The 16,816-nt window shown below is 32.1% G+C and overlaps 1 protein-coding gene across 1 annotated transcript; it reads right to left on the reverse strand.

The window, feature by feature from the left end:
- Positions 1-4,646: 4,646 nt before the first annotated feature.
- Positions 4,647-6,411, reverse strand: LOC108840649 (UDP-glycosyltransferase 72E1-like). The gene has a single exon (XM_018613476.2). The coding sequence runs from the start codon at positions 6,364-6,366 to the stop codon at positions 4,777-4,779; it is 1,590 nt and encodes a 529-aa protein (XP_018468978.2). The 5' UTR covers positions 6,367-6,411; the 3' UTR covers positions 4,647-4,776.
- Positions 6,412-16,816: the final 10,405 nt, after the last annotated feature.

Consider the following 16,816-nt stretch of genomic DNA (forward strand, 5'->3'; position numbering starts at 1 on the left):
TATTAGATCATAATCACTATCATATGAGTGGCGTAGTATAGTTTCAGCTAGATCTCTGGTTAGCAAAAGACTAATCAAACGGGTGGGGACACGGTCATCCATTTCAGTATGGAGTGGCCTATGGCTTCCAACCACTCTCCCGAGACTAGCAAACAATAATCAACAAAATCATCACCCTGATATTATAATGAACTCACTCATCAATACAACTTCGTGGACATAGAATTTTCAGGTGATTAGAACTTTGGTGGATCCACAAGATACAAAATACAGGTTGGAAAAAAGTTGGAGGTCGCCATTGTTGGAACTTTACAAAATGCAGGCTATGGAAAATGAGATAATATCACAATTATAAATTTGTCCCTTCTTAGAAAAAATACAAGGAAACAATTCAAACTCGGATTGATTGATAACTGAATAAGTCACTCACCACTAGAGCGGAGGAAACTTATCAAATATTATTTACATAAATAATATTTATAGATACATATATATACTTGTAAGAGTTTAAAACTAAGTCTGATTCATTTCCATTTTTATTATTTTGATAGGTTAACGTTCGATAGCATAGTTCCGGACATGAGTTTTACTCAGTGTTTTGAACCCCGACCCGGACACGCGGTTGAACCGGTAAACCCGGTGACTCGAGATAAATTCGATTTTGGTTTTGTAAAAAAATCCAAAATTTAAAAACTCGCAAAAACCTACCAAAACCCGAAATCCGGTACCGGTTGAACCACTGATTCAACTAATAGATAAATTTTATATTTTTTTTTAAGTTTTAAAAAAAATTGGATTTTTTTATATTCTAAATTTCCAAATAAAAATTTAGTTTTTTCAGTTTTCTTTTGCCATCTTCCTCTTCCTCTGTCGTTCTCTACTGATTTTGTATCTCTTTTTTCTTTTATTTTATTGCTTTTTGATTATTTGTTTATTATAAATATGTTACTAGGTTTTACATGTTCTACGTCATGTGTATATTTTGTTTTGTTGATAATTTTTATAATTTAGATTAAACTTTCTGATTTTAATCATACATAATACCAATCACACTATTTTATCTGTGATTTTTAGATTTTGATGAAGATTTCATTGTGCCACCGGAAAAAAATAAAGTGAACTATAGTAGAGAGAACCAAAATTGGTTAATGTGGTTTGTTGTTAATTTATTTTTGTTATTGACAATTTATTACAATGATGTTTTACTTTTGATTTATTTTGGATTTGAAGTTTAATTTATTATTCACATTAGACATAAATATTTATATATTTTATTCTTGATTTTTTAGATGTCATAACCATTAACTAGTTAGAATGTTTTTTTAAATAGTCTAAACTATTTTTTGATATTTTGTATATCAAATGAAAATATAAAAAGTAAGGCTAAGCATTTTCTAAGTGTTTGTAAACATAAAATATATAGATATCCAAACTATTATTTTATGTTTTAGAAATTTTTTTTTAAAATATTAGCTTTAGTTTCTATATTTTTATTCTCAAATCTATTATATTATTATATAATAAAACTAATTCATTTATTAACCTGCGGTCATACACGGTCGATCCAATGATCTAATGATCCGGTAAGTCGTCCGGTTCAATGTTCGGATCGATTTTCAAAACATTGGTTTTACTCCATAAACAAACAAGTCATTTGATATAGTTTAGTTTTCCTTGATTATTTGTTGGGGCTTAAGGGGGGTGTATTGAATCTGAAATTTGAAGTGATTTGATTTTTAATGAGTTTTGAGATGATTGCAGGAGAATTAGAGAATTTGGTGTGACTTTTGTTAAAACACTCTAAAATCTCATCTAAAACAGTGAGATTTGGATTTTTATTTTTATAACTAAGGAACTCCCCTCAAACACTCTAGAAACACTTAAAGTACTCTAAAATCTACAACTTAAATTTTGTTCAATAACAGTAGATTTCAGAGTGTTTTATAAAATGCCAAGTTCAATAATACTGGATTTTAAAGTATTTTTTAAAATTCACATTTGAATAACAGTGAATTTGCCATTTTAATACAAATCACTTAAAACTCATAGTTGAATACATCCCCTAAAAGTTTGGCAACGCACGTCATCACTTGAAATTATTGAGTTACTTTAGACGAAACCATATGTTTAATAAATCAACCCTATTGGCGTTATTAAATGCTCCCACGTCTCCCACAGAATTAATAAAATCAAAATACAGATCAGTAGAGTTGGATCAAACTAAGTATTAAGACAAAATTGAGCTACTCTTCTTTTGTTTTTTTGATCGATAATGTGTCATCCAGATGTGACGTTCTGTTTATTTTGATTATAATACATGGCATACATCTTAGGAGGTTAATTAATAATGATTAGACGATTTTGAAAAAAAGTTGTAACAATTTTAAAACATGATTAGATCTTGATCCGCGTTTGCATTTTTATAATAAAAAATTTCACTAATAACTTGAAAAATATTTTGTTAATTTGAAAAATTTAAGGTTTTTTTTTTGCATTTAAATCAGTGTTTTTAAATTCGACCCAAACCTGTGATTATGCCGGTTAATCTGGAGATCCGACAATTCAATTTTGGTTTTTTTTAAGAAATATCTATATTAAAAAAAATTCACTAAAACCCGAGACTAACCGATTGAACTGGTGGATGACCGATATGTATTCTAATTTGATTTAAATTGTTATAGTTTCATAATTTGTAATATTTTAGTTCAAATTTTTAAATTCATTATTTTACAATTTATGAAATTACGACGTTTCTACAAAATTTTAATTGAAAAAATGATTGACATAAAATAACTAAGATTAGTTATTGTGTTGTTTGGAAACACTGATAATAGTATAAAAATATTGTTTAGAAATATTGATAGTAGTATAAATAAATGAGTATATTGTTTGGAAACATGGATAATAGTATAAAAAAAACATTAATAATTTAATTTAGGTTTAACTATAAAATAAAAATATGTATTTAATTTTAAAACTTACAAAATAAATGTTAAATCCAACATAAATATTTTTGTTTTAATAAGATAGATTACAACTAACAGAGGTTGGAAATTCATTATTAGGGAATCTACTTTTCGAATGTTCGAAAATAATACATACTTGAAATATAAACTATTGATTGAGATTACAAAGAAAAATAATAATCAGAAGTTCTTTCGAAAAGTTTGTTCTTCTGTAACTAAAAGTTAACCTAACTTATAATTCGTAAATTTGTAATATCTTCAATACTGAGAGTGGTTTCTATGAATGATTAGACTTTAAAATAATCATATTACCTTACAAATTTAATCATCATCATCACAATGTTTTGCACATCATCATATTCCTGTACACGAGATTTTTAATCAACGTTGTAGATCGAGGTCAAATATCTGAATTATATACAACACTAGATTTTGACATCACAATGTTTTGCACATCATCATATATTTTGTTTTGTAATTTTTTTAGAAATTTAAGTTTTATATTTGTAGTTTTTAGTTATTTTTTGTACTTTTTAATGTATAATATTTTTAATATAATTAATAAAAAATTTAATCTATTCTATTAATTTAGCATCATGATTCATGACCAATTGATAAAAAATTAGATCCAACTATTTTTATTTATATTACCTACTTAAAAAATAAATCATATTTTATAACAGTAACCACCTTTATTAATCAATACGTATCTCCTATCCAGAATTCTCGGACCCATTTCTTTCTAATACAACCGGGTTGTGTTTTTCCTTTTGTCAATATTCAACCCTTTTTCTGTTTAATTCAGCCCAAATGCTATTCAATAATTTCAACCTATTTTTCGAATTTCTGACCTTTTAATTGATGAATATAACATCTTATATCATGTAATAAATTTATACAGTTACATTATTGACATAGTATAATGATGTTTTGAGTATTCTTTACAGTATCAGGTAATGCGTATAAAATGTTTTGTTATATTATATCCGTTTTATATTTGTTAATAAATAACAATAAAACATTTATTGTAGTTTCACTATCCGCCCTTTTAAAGACGGATCATAATTTAGAAACGCGTATATAGTTGATCATTGTTAATCTAATAACTCAATGACCCAAAAGTAATCAAATTCAACATCTAGACTGTGTTATAAAAACATTAATTAAACCATAGTTCCTTTCCATTAATTTGTATAGTGAAAATAATATTTATTAAAGTATAGTATCAATATTATTGTTTTAAAATGATATAATTTTTATTTATTGAACTTCGTAAGGTAGTTGACAGTTTGTAGTATGGAAAATAGTGAATCGGTAATATTTTGAAATTAATGGGTGGCTTTATAAAATGTACATACATCTTAGAAATAGTTACATAATTATTTTATTAGTAAGAATATTTACTGGAAGTGAATTTATCTGATGGATCAGATAAAATAAAAAAATATTCACCTAACATTTATAACCATGTATTACGTAAGGATCCGAAAATATTGGAACAAAGGTGGAAGTTAAAAAGCTATTTCATTAAAGTGGTTACATTTATCTACATAATTGTTTAAATGCATTATATTTTAAGTTGGACATAACCTCATATCAATTGGACATATTGAAGAATTAATAGTATTGATATTTCCAATGATAGTCCAAGACTTTTTAGAGGATTAAAAATAGTAATCAGACAAATCAATCATCGATGACTTATTAGCGATAGCAAGTGACATGTCGCAAGACCCGGAAACTGAATTACAATGTTCCAAGAAATTCAAATGACAAGCAGTTCAAACGTAAAATTTTAAAACGGGAAGCATTACAAGGCATCATGTGACTTGCCTCTCACATGCTCCAAACGACGTAGGCATTCCTCGGCGACTCTCGACAGCGATTGATGTGCTGAACCACCGTCGCTACTTTGCGATTTCTCTGCCGTTTTCATCAGCTTCTTCACCTTCTTTCTCATCTCACAACCTTCCTCTTCCACCATAATCCTTCTCACCAACCACTCGATCTCCACCCTCGAAATCACTCCCTCCGATGGTAATATTTTAGACCTGATAGCGATTCCAAGCTCCTCGTTGAGCAGTGTCGCGTTCGCCATCTGATCCGCAAAAAGTGGCCAAGCTATCATGGGAACACCGCTAGTGACACTCTCAAGAATTGAGTTCCAACCGCAGTGGGTCAAAAACCCACCAATGGCTGGGTGAGCTAGGATCTCGGCTTGTGGTGCCCACGAAGACATCACCAGGCCTCTCTTTAGAGTCCGGCTAACGAACTCCTCTGGTAGATAATCTGGTGTACCGTCTCCTACTTCATCGCTATTAACCGTGATATATGCACTGCTAGCTACACCATCCACCGGTGGTCGGACGACCCAAACAAACCGTTGCTGACTCAACTCAAGCCCCCATGCCAACTCGGTTAGCTGTTTAGCCGAGAGAGAGCCGCCGCTTCCAAATGAGATGTAAATGACAGACTCATCCAGTTGTTTGTTTAACCAATCCAAAACCGGATGGTTGGTTTTCGATGGGTCAACCGGCCTGTACATAGGACCAATTGGATAAATCGGTGCACGGGCGATTCGACCTAACAGATTTGGGTCTTTAAGAGATTTCAGGGTTTTAGGCTCCATATCATCCCATGTATTCACGATAATGCCATCAACCGTCGGGTATAGTAAACCGAGTGGAACACATTCCTGGTAAAGCTGGCTGGACGGGTCAAGGAATATATCAAAAGTATCCTCGAACCGAAGTGGTTCACATCCCGGCACAGCTAAGGGTTTCTTCTTGACTATGTGCTCGTCAGTGACGTCTTGTTCAAGCGTTGGGAAATACATCAGCAATGCGAGTAATCGGGCGTTTGAAGCTATGAAGATAAAAGTCAACATATTGAACTCCCGACCTAGTGGTAAGGCGTTGACGCTTAACAAGTCAACGATCAGAGCCGTTGGTTTGTGTTGCATCTCAGCGATCTTTATTCGGACGGATGGAACTGCCTCACGCATCATGGTCAAGATCTTGAGCCCAATAAAGGCTGATGGGTCCACTAAGCCGGAGATGTCTGGAGACGGGAGGCTAATGATGTCAACAACGTTCACGTCATTGCCAGGTGAGTTGAGGAAATGGGACTGAGCGGAGGCTGCGTCGGCTTCAAGGACGAAGATGGTGACGTTAAAGCCGTGGGATCCAGCTAAGCGTTTCCCAAGTTCGATCACCGGAATAACGTGGCCCATTCCTGGGCTGGCTAACATGGCCGCGTGAGGTTTTGTGTTGTGCATTTTCTTCGATCTACAATCTGTTTTTTTTTTTTCCTTTTCTTCTGGTCTCCGTTTAATATATAAAATCAAAACTATGCTTATATATATATTCCACCGTAGTTGTCTTATATAAACCTGCTCCATATTGTATAAATATAACCACTATTGATCCCTCTAGCTTTTTTGGATGTGATTAGTTGTATAATGGAGTTAAAAGGTGGAAAAGAAAAGTGGAAATGAAATGAAAGAAAAAATAATATTGCTAGAATAAACTTTTTCATTTCATTAAAAATTTAGGAAACATTTATTCTACTTTACTATTTACTAGGGGCATGTCCGTTCGAGCGGGATATTGTTTTATTGTTGTTGAGTATGATTTTTTGGATGATGTAATTACATGGTCAATTTTATCAATTAAGAGCTTTGTATTTTAATATATTATGTTATGTAGTAATAGATAATATGTTAATATATTATGTGTTTGTTTTTTAATGTGTTGTTGTCTGTATTGTAATACTTATTAGTGGTGAAGTGATCTTCTAATTTAAAGAATATTGAATTTCAAATAATTTTGCATTTAGACATTTGGTAATTCTAAGATTAACAGTTTTAGTGTTAGAAATTGTATTTTCTTTTTTTCAATTATTTGAACATTGTTCTTTTAAAATGTTTTATGCCCTTTGTCCATATTTTGACATTGAGCTGTCACCATCTATGTATTTCGTTTATCTTTCCGATGTGATGTGTTTCTAATCAACACCGGAAAAAGACTCACTTTTGCGTTCTTGTTTTCTTCACTTTTTCTCATGTGAGATTATCAAGTATTTGTTATAGATCAGTTTATAAGTTCCCAGTTGTACAGTTGTTTCTCACGGCATTGTATGATGTTCTGGTCAATATTGGTTGCTCCTCTTTTTCTTTTTCCTTTGATTTTGGCTGATGTTAGGAACTGCATCTCCTTGGGCTGGGTCTGAGTTTAGTCATCTTTGATGTTGTTTTCTTCGTCATTGGCTTACCTTCGAACTTTCCTGCTCGTCTTGGTTTTCAAGATCTGGTTTTTGGTGATCGAACTTATATGCTCTCTTTCATAGCTCTAGCAAGGTTCCACGGTTTGCTGATTTCGTTTCTTCTTCCTTTCCCTCTCTGTTCTCTCATCTCTTAGCATCTTTATCACATTTCGCGTCTCTTGTGTCTCTCCCTTTCGCCATGTTTGCCACTCCAGGTTTCTATAGTGTTTTCCTCCATGTATGCTTTGTAGATTTCGAAGATTGTTTCTGATCTCAAGCTTGGGCTCTGGTTTTGCTGTGGTTGGCCTCCATTCTTCTTCCCTCAGGTTGTTTCTCTTCTTCCCCTACTTCTTCTAGTATAAATGTGTGGTGTTAGTCTCTGGAGCTTTGGTCCCTTCTATCCAGAATTTTGTGGTTTTCTGATGGCATATGTTTCTTGTTTGTACTTATTTAGTTTGTGAGGTGCTTGTTATTTCTAGCTGGTGGTTGTGCTTATGGTACGTTAGGTATGTCTCTTCCTGTTTTGTAGAGATTTTGGCCTTCTGTTGATTATTCTTCCTCTAACCCTTTTTATTTGGTTCTTTGCGTTGGTCCTTGATCGCGCTTATTTGCATTCGAGGGATTGCTTTGTCTCAGAATTTATCTTTTTACCATTTATGACTTTTGCTTGTTCTGGCAAGAATACTCTATAATATACTACGATAAAATGCTGGAAGTATTTTGTTTGAGCTAACATTAATATAATTTTTTGATAAAAAGACTAATCTGCAATTGAAATTGTCACATCCCGCGGTTCTTAAATCGGTATGGTTTTGTTTTCTTATTAATTAATTTAGTTTGAGCTAAAGTTCATTTCTCCTTTCTTTTAATTCCGGCCCGTGTAATAAACCCTAGAATTTCCACCTCTTTTCCTATAAAATGAATTTTCTCATTCTCTTCTCTACCTTTTAGAATCTAGAGAAAAACTCTGCATAATTCCAGAGATCTGCAAACCATAACCGTCTTCTTCTCTTTCTTCTTCTCAAGATTTCTCTTTTCTGTTTGATCTTCAAAGAAGCCAACTTGATGTTGACGCCTCAGAAGTTTTCTCTCTTCGTTGGAGACGAAGCCAAGCCATTGGAGATCTGCAACTAACCAATCTCTCCCGATCTTTAGATTTGTCTTCTCTTCTTTCTAAATCTGGTTACTACTGAAGTAAGAAACCCTAGTTCTCTTTTTCTCCATCTCGTTCTTCTCTTTTTTCTTAGATCTCTCATCCTGCGTCCTTTGGTGGTAGCACCAATCATTTATGTTGTAGATCTGGATGCATGTCTCTCCATAAGAAATAACATTTTTGATAATAACACATGAGGTAAAGGTTAAATACTAATAACGCTTCTAAAATAATATAAAGGGGATTGTCTATCTAAAAATTTAAGATATGACAATTTCACTTTTGTATAAATGAATTATATAGTTTACTAATTTTAACATGTTTTGAGAACATTTATGTATTATTTATTTTTAATTTATACAAAATGCAATTTTATATCTTTAAAATAAAGTGTTAAGTTCAATCATATAATATGATTTGTCATGTGTAGTTTCATATAATTTTCTTTTTATTTTAATATAACAGAGTAAATGAGTATAGAATATATACGAAATAGCATCAAAATATTAACTTTTATTTATAAATAATACTTTTATCAATTAATAATAACTTTTTAAAAATTTAGTATATTACAAAATCAATGAATTATTTTATAGAAAATGTTTAAAATTATAATACAAAATTAGAATTCTTCATAAAATATTTTTTAAAATTAATATATATATATATATATATATATATTCAATTTATTAAAATAGTGTGTTTAAACTATCAAAAATATTTTTATATCATCTCTTAAAATAAATAATCACATTTAATATGAAGTTCTTAGACTGAATAATTTGAGAGTGTATTTCTTATGAAAAAAGAATAATTTTGTTGAAGTATGGTAAAATATATATTTAATATTTTTGAGAGATGGTTTAAATTAAAAATCACTAATGGAAAAGTCGAATGATTCTATTTAAAAAAAGTAGATAATCAAACTGATAATTAATTATATGTATACCTTTTATAATTAAGTTTATTATTAAACTGATATACATCTACATTTGTCTTGTCTTATTTCTAAATCTGATACTTATGAGGTAAGGAACCCTAGTTCTCATTTTTTTCATCTCGTTCTTCTCTTTTATCTTAGATCTTTCATCATGGGTCATTTGGTGGTAGCACCAATAATTTCTGTTGTAGATCTGGTTCGGGGAAAGCTGTAAGCTTCAGATCTGCTTCTTCTCTCTTTTTCATTCGCAGATCTAAGGTCAAGGTAAGGACTGATGTGATCCCTTTTTCCTTCTTTCGTTATCGTTTCATAGTAGGAATTTCTACCTAAACCATTCATACATATGTGTTATCTATAAGCATATGCATAGTTGTTTGATAAGTGAACTATATCATGATTGTATTGCAATGTGTGAACACCTGGATCTACTCATAGGTTGCTAATTGAATATGGTTGAATGATGTTTAAGGATTGTATGTAATGATTGTATTGATTGGAGCTATGGTATATGTGGATGATGTATATGTGGAGGTGTATATGAGTTAGAGAAAGGCTTAAAGCCTATATGTGCCAGTGAAACGTGGTGGAAGTATGTATATCTCGGGAATTACATCTTTTCTTGTTGAGTCATGTGGCGATTACGTGAGTTGGCATGATTCATCGTTGGATCGGGAATGCAGCTTTTGTTATGTTGTGAGGTGCATGTTGGGTGATGACTTTTGGGCTCCTGAAGCTTCCCTCGCTGAGATTTTGTCGAAATGCAAACCCCTCCATTCCTTTTCATTTCAGGTTCGGTTCATGTTGGTGGATTTTTGTCAAAGACGTCATGGGATCCTAAAGACACATTGTTTCGGCCCTTGTGGCTGGAGACAAGTGTCCTAATATCGTCGACTATTTCACCTATGATGGGTCAGGGTGTCACAAGTGGTATCGGAGCTTGGGAAAGATTCTCTAGTCCTAACCTAGAGTGTCAGTCTCGACTCAAATCAATATGAATTGAACAAGTTCGTAATATCCAAATTAATGGTTGAGTTTTCCCTGTCTCCGTTCGGAATTCGGGACAAAATCCCAGTTAAGTGGGTGAGGTTGTCAAATCCCAGTTCTCCTAAACCGATATGGTTTTGTTTTCTTGTTAATTAGCTTGGTTTAGGCCAAAGTCTATTTCTCCTTTCTTTTAATTCTGGTCTGTGTAGTAAATCCTAGGATTTCCATCTCTTTTCCTATAAATGGAATCTCTTCTTTCTTTTATCTCCCATTTAGAAACTAGAGCGAAGCCCTACAGAATTTCAAAGAGATCTTAAAATCCTAGCCGCTTTCTTCTCTTTCTTCCTTCTTCTCAGATCTGAATCTTCACATCTTGTTCTTTCTTCATTCTCTTCATCTTATTCTCTTTTCTGTATGATACCCTCAAAGAAGCCGGCTTGATGTTACCGCCTCAGAAGCCTTCTCGCTTCGCTGGAGACAATGCCAAGCCATTGGAGATCTGCAATTAACCTATCTCTCCCGTTCTCTAGATCTGCCTTGTCTTGTTTTTAAATCTGGTCACTGGTGAGGTAAGAAACCATAATTCTCATTTTCTCCATCTCGTTCTTCTCTTTTATCTTGGATCTCTCGTCCCAGGTTCTTTTGTAGTAGCACCAATCATTTATGTTGTAGATTTGGTTCGTGGAAAGCTGTAAACTTCAGATCTGCTTCTTGTCTCTTATCCATTCGCATATCTAAGGCAAATGTGAGGACTAATGTGATTTCTTCTTCCTTCATTCCTTATCGCTTCATAGTATTAGTGTCTAGCTAGACCATTCTTACATATGTGTTATCTATAAGCATACGTGTAGTTGTTTGATAAGTAACCTATATAATATATATACACATATACACATATATATATATATATATATATATATATATATATATATTGTATTGTAGTGTGTGAACACCTAGATCTACTCATAAGTTGCTAAATTGAATATGGTTGAATGATGTTTGAAAATTATATGTAATGATATTATTGATTGGGGTTATGGTATATAAGGGTGATGTATATGTCGAAGGTGTATATGAGCTAGAGAAAGGATTAAGGCTTATGTATGCTGGTGCAATGTGCTGGAAGTATGTATATCTCGGGCGTTGCAATGTTTCTTATTGGGTCATGTGGACATCGCGTGAGTTGGCATGATTCATCGCCGGAGCGGGCATGCGGCGTGCCTGTGTGTGAAGTAAGAATGTGATGTCTTCGAGACAACGTTAGAAATCGTTGATGTCGTGGAGACAACATGTAAATGTTATGGCACCGTTCGCGTTAGACAGTGTGATGTCGTAGAGAAAACATGTAAATGTTATGTCACCTTTAATGTTAGACATCGTGATGTCATGGAGACAACGAGATGTGTTGTGAATGTTGTGGCGGATAAAGCGTGAGCGGTGTTGGTAACTTGATTGCATGAAGGTGTTCAACTCACGGAGACAGAGTGATGTAGTGGAAGTAACGTGATCTGGTGAGCTCTCATGCGACAACATGAAGAACGCGGGGACCGAACGGGGTGGCGTGGTCTCTGTTGGCACCGTCGGGGTTTATCCTCGTTTCTTGTTGTTTGTTATCGCTTTACTTGATGTTCTAGGTAGAGTTTTTGTTATGTTGTCTGGTGAATGTTGGGTGATGATTCCGGAGCTCCTCGAGCTTTTTTTATTGAGCTTTTGTCGAAATGCTCCACCTCTGCTTCTTATCTTTTCCTTTCAGGTCCGGTTCATGTTGGTGGGTTTTTGCCAAGAGGTCTATCGGTGGATTTTGATTCTATGAGATTCAACAAATTTATAAAAAATATATATTAATCAAAAAAAGTTCCATGCATATTAACAATCATAAGTAGAGGAATTTTCGCGTCCCGAAATACTTCTGTTATTTGTTTTTATTAATCTCAGTTCCAATCAGACTGAAATTTCATTAATTAACCAGATCAGAAAAGATTGCTTAGTAAAGAACATTAATATATAAACATTTAAAATATTAGGTGAAAAGTAAGTATATCACAAAACTGAGCTACTCCTCCCTTTAAGTTGGAAGTGATCATTACTATTAGCTTGATTATAATATAGTTACGTAAGAGCACTCCGACGATATCTTTTAGAATATCTCAAATAAACAAATATTATTAGTTTAACTAATGTAATTCTAAAATTAAGTCAATTTTCAAAAGAAAATAAACAATACAAAAAAATGTGTGCCTTATAAAATTTTATGGAAAATTTAAAGATTTCATTTAAATTTTTTCTCACTTTATCTTTTTTCAAACTTTCTAATAAAAATGTTTTCAGAAGTTGACTAAAGATTAGCCAACTAAAACGGAGACTAATTCCAAAAGCTCTAAAAATGAAAACAAAAATTCTACCATACTATTAATAGTTCTCACATACTTCTTCATTTTCTCGTACTCTTCAAAAATATCGTCAAAGTCTAAATTATCCTATTTCGTTAAATCTCTCTCTCTCTCTCTCTCTCTCTCTCTCTCTCTCTCTCTCTCTCTCTCTCTCTCTCTCTCTTCTCTCTCTCTCTCTCTCTCAGATTCTTAATATTTGGAGTTCTCGCATACCCACCATTCAAAATAACAATTTCAAAAATAGTTATGGTGTGATGTTCAATCAACTAAATTTTTCATTGCTTCTTTACTTGGAGACTCTTAACCAATCTCAATACCCGGCCCATACCATCTTCCGATTCCACCACACCTCAAATTTATTCTACAGCACGTGGAAGCTTAACATATTCACAAATATCAGCATTGCCCACAAGATAATCCATGCTCTCCACGTTATCCAACCAATACCTACATCGTCTCTATCTCGAAGAACAATATCTTCCACTGCTCAATCACCTCAAGATGTCGTTTTTCTTCTTCAACTGCCTCTTAGGTTTTAGTACCAATGAAATATAACTCAAATTCAGCCAACTTCTTTCATATCCTATCCACTAGCATACACGCGACCTTCTTTTGGAATCAATTCATAACAATCTCCGGTCTTAGAATAGTATCTTTCACAATCAGAGTGAATATTTGTGAAAGAAGAACTCATCGTCTCCTATAAAAATCAAAATGTTTAATAATCAAGTTAAATGAGTTGCACAATTTAGCCATAAATTTTACCAAATTTATACAGTTTTACCAATATAATATATCAAGTTATACAGTTTTGCCAATAAAAGTTTATTTAATTATACAATTTTTCTAGTAAAGTTTTACTTAGTTATACAATATAGTTTTACCAAGTTATATAAGTTGTACGGTTATAAATACATAATTATACATAGTTATACCATTTTGTTCTAAGTTGTACTAGATTTTCTAATTATTCTTTGAATCAAAATACTAATTTGTTACGATTTCTTATGATTATACTAGTGTTTTTGATTATTCAAATCGATAGAGGACCCATTGTTCTCAGTGCTTAATTATTTAATTGTGAACACAAATTTGAAAACAATACATAGACAAATAAGTCCCGTATGGATTCTAAGGCATTCCTTTCAAAAGTTTTTAATTCTGCAAGAATGGATTAATGGAGAAGATGAGTGCCAAATTGAATGGAGCTTGAATGAATCTGTGTGTGTGTGTGTGTGTGTGTGAGAGAGAGAGGGAGAGAGAGAGAGAGAGAGAGAGAGAGAGAGAGAGAGAGAGAGAGAGAGAGAGAGAGAGAAGAGAGAGAGAGAGAGAGAGAGAGAGAGAGAGAGAGAGAGAGAAGCTGATATTTGTGAATATGTTAAGCTTCCACATGCTGTAGAATAAATTTGAGGTGTGGTGGAATCGGAAGATGGTATGGGCCGGGTATTGAGATTGGTTAAGAGTCTCCAAGTAAAGAAGCTATGAAAAATTTAGTTGATTGAACATCACACGATAACTATTTTGAAATTGTTGTTTTGAACGGTGGGTATGCGAGAACTCCAAATATAAAGAATTGTGTTTTATTTTTGATTAAAACATATATAATAGTGCATACTTGCTCTCGGGAAACTTCAACTTCGGAAACCAAAAGAAATGCACACAACGATTAGTTGTATCTATTGTACAGGTAATCATAATTTCTATAAAAATGTTATAATGATGAGTTTTTTTTAAGTTTCCGGAGTTTGACAAATGAAAAAGGGAAATTTTTGCAAAGTTTACCGAGTTATACAAATTGAAAACAATGTAATACAAAGTTTGACATACGGAAATGGAAAAATAACAAAAGTTTACCTTGTTACTAAAATAGGAGAAAAAAATAATACTAAATTTTTACCAAGTTTGACAAGCGAATACTCCCTCCGTTTCATTTTACTTGTCTTTCTAGGTTTATGCACACATATTAATAAAACATATGATTTTTTATATTCCCAAAATAAAAACACAATTACCTATACAACTAACTATATTTCAACCAATAAAAAATGAATTGGAGAATCTTGTTAATAAATTTTGCATTGAAATCCTAAAACGACACTTATTTTAAAACGCAAATTTTGCTCCAGAACGATAATTAAATCAAAACGGAGGGAGTATGAGATACTTACAAATTTATCATAAGTTATACCGAGTTCTACAAACATAAATAACAACCCAAGTAACATAAACACAAACAACCAAGTTGGTGTGTTAAAAGAAGAAATCATACTTCTTAAGGAAACTATGAATATTAAAAACCTATAATGCGAGGAAAATAATGATAGTTATATGTTGTCTGATTCCTAGTAGTTAAAAGAATTTGGATGTATAACTAAACAAAACTTGTATCAGCTTAATGGAATGTAAAGTTTTTCCAAGTGTTACCATATTTAGACAAACACTAAAATGAAGTAATAGCAAGTTTTACAAAGTTTGACAAACAGAAATAGAAAACTTTGAAATTTTTTTATCGAGTTACCCAAACACAAAAACAAAGTAGTCTCAAGCTCTACAAAGTGAAACGAAAATGTAAAACTTTCTCAAAGTTTCACCGAGTTAACCAAACATAAATAACAAAATTTACTGAGTTATCAAGTTACAAAAACTTACATTGATTGACATTGATTTATTTTTTCGTCACCTCTTGTATTGTGGTAGATTTTCTATTCGTTACTTCTTTTTCTCTTTGCTCCTCCCCAACAGATATTTTCCACTATCACTTCCACCGTCATTCTTTCCTACACCCTTATCAACACTCATTTTTTCATCTCTACACTATCTAAACTATCATCCTTTCTATTTTGTTCCATGTCTCCACCATCAGAGGTCACATGGCTTCCTTTTCGTTCTTTGAAACCAAAACTTCATAAAAACGTAACTATCAAATTAAGCCATCATCATAAAAATTTACAAAGTATTACTAAGTTATACAATTTAAACGAGTTAAAGTTTACTAATTTATATAAGTTTTATAGTTACACCAAGTTTTAATAAGTTATACCATTTTTGGTTTTTTTTTCTCTTTTACTGGGCGATTCGAATTTGTTATTTTGTCATCTTTTCTGAAGAGAAAGTTTGACTCGTCTCTTGTCTAAAGATTATCTTTTCTGAGGATGAAAGGATGAAACAAAATAGGTGACATGAAAAGAATTGTTTATTTCAATAAAGAAATATGAAAAATGAGAGATTTTTTTTAAAATACTTAGTTGGTTTAAAGATTTTTAGGACAGGATCCAAATATACAGGTGGGTATGACTTTAGGTTTGGATAGTCCGATCGATAAATTTGTAAATAACTAGATTTCGCTTGGTTTACTTATCTTTTGATAATTTTGTGATTTAAATAAATGTTAAATAAAAAAGGAAAATGGGGAATAGTATTTGAGATTTTTTTTTTAAGTTAAAAGCATCTGAGCCATTGATTCGCTGAAATCCTAATATAACTAATGCAATTACTATCTCATATTGGTTTTAGACACCATGTTAACGTTTCAGGTTTATTTGGGTAAAAATGATCATACAACCTTTTTGTTCAAAACCTAAGACTTTTTTTTGAACAAATACAAGTTCAAACAAAAAGAAAAATCGAAGATCTAGAGATTAAAGGTGAATACTTAACTATACAAGTCCAGGGACGGATCTACTACTTTATAACTTTTGCCATTTAGCTAGGTGACAGATGGTTTTTGTGGAACAAATGGTGAACTTTTAGTCTCGGTTACGCCAGTGTCTTACTGTGTTCGAAGCCATCGCCTTTTATTTTTCCATCGTTTTACTCTTTTTTTTGTGTACAATTAATGTCTCGTTTGCCATGTCTAGTTTTACAATATTTTTCTACACAGAAATTATTTAGTGAGATTTTACCTACCCTTGTTTTATTGCTAATATTTTTCTTGTGTTACCATATCTTTATCTTTCTTTATTTGTGTTTTAATATTTCTTTCTATTATAAAATATATTTCATTTTTATATTTCAACTGTTTATCACATTTTTAAGCCTATTCTTTTAATAGTAAACAATAGCAATTGGTAATAAAAAATAATACTACTGAATACATTCACTTTTATTCAGTATTTTAGAG

The sequence above is a fragment of the Raphanus sativus genome, chromosome 2 (genome assembly GCF_000801105.2).
Source record: "Raphanus sativus cultivar WK10039 chromosome 2, ASM80110v3, whole genome shotgun sequence".
Classification (NCBI taxonomy): domain Eukaryota; kingdom Viridiplantae; phylum Streptophyta; class Magnoliopsida; order Brassicales; family Brassicaceae; genus Raphanus; species Raphanus sativus.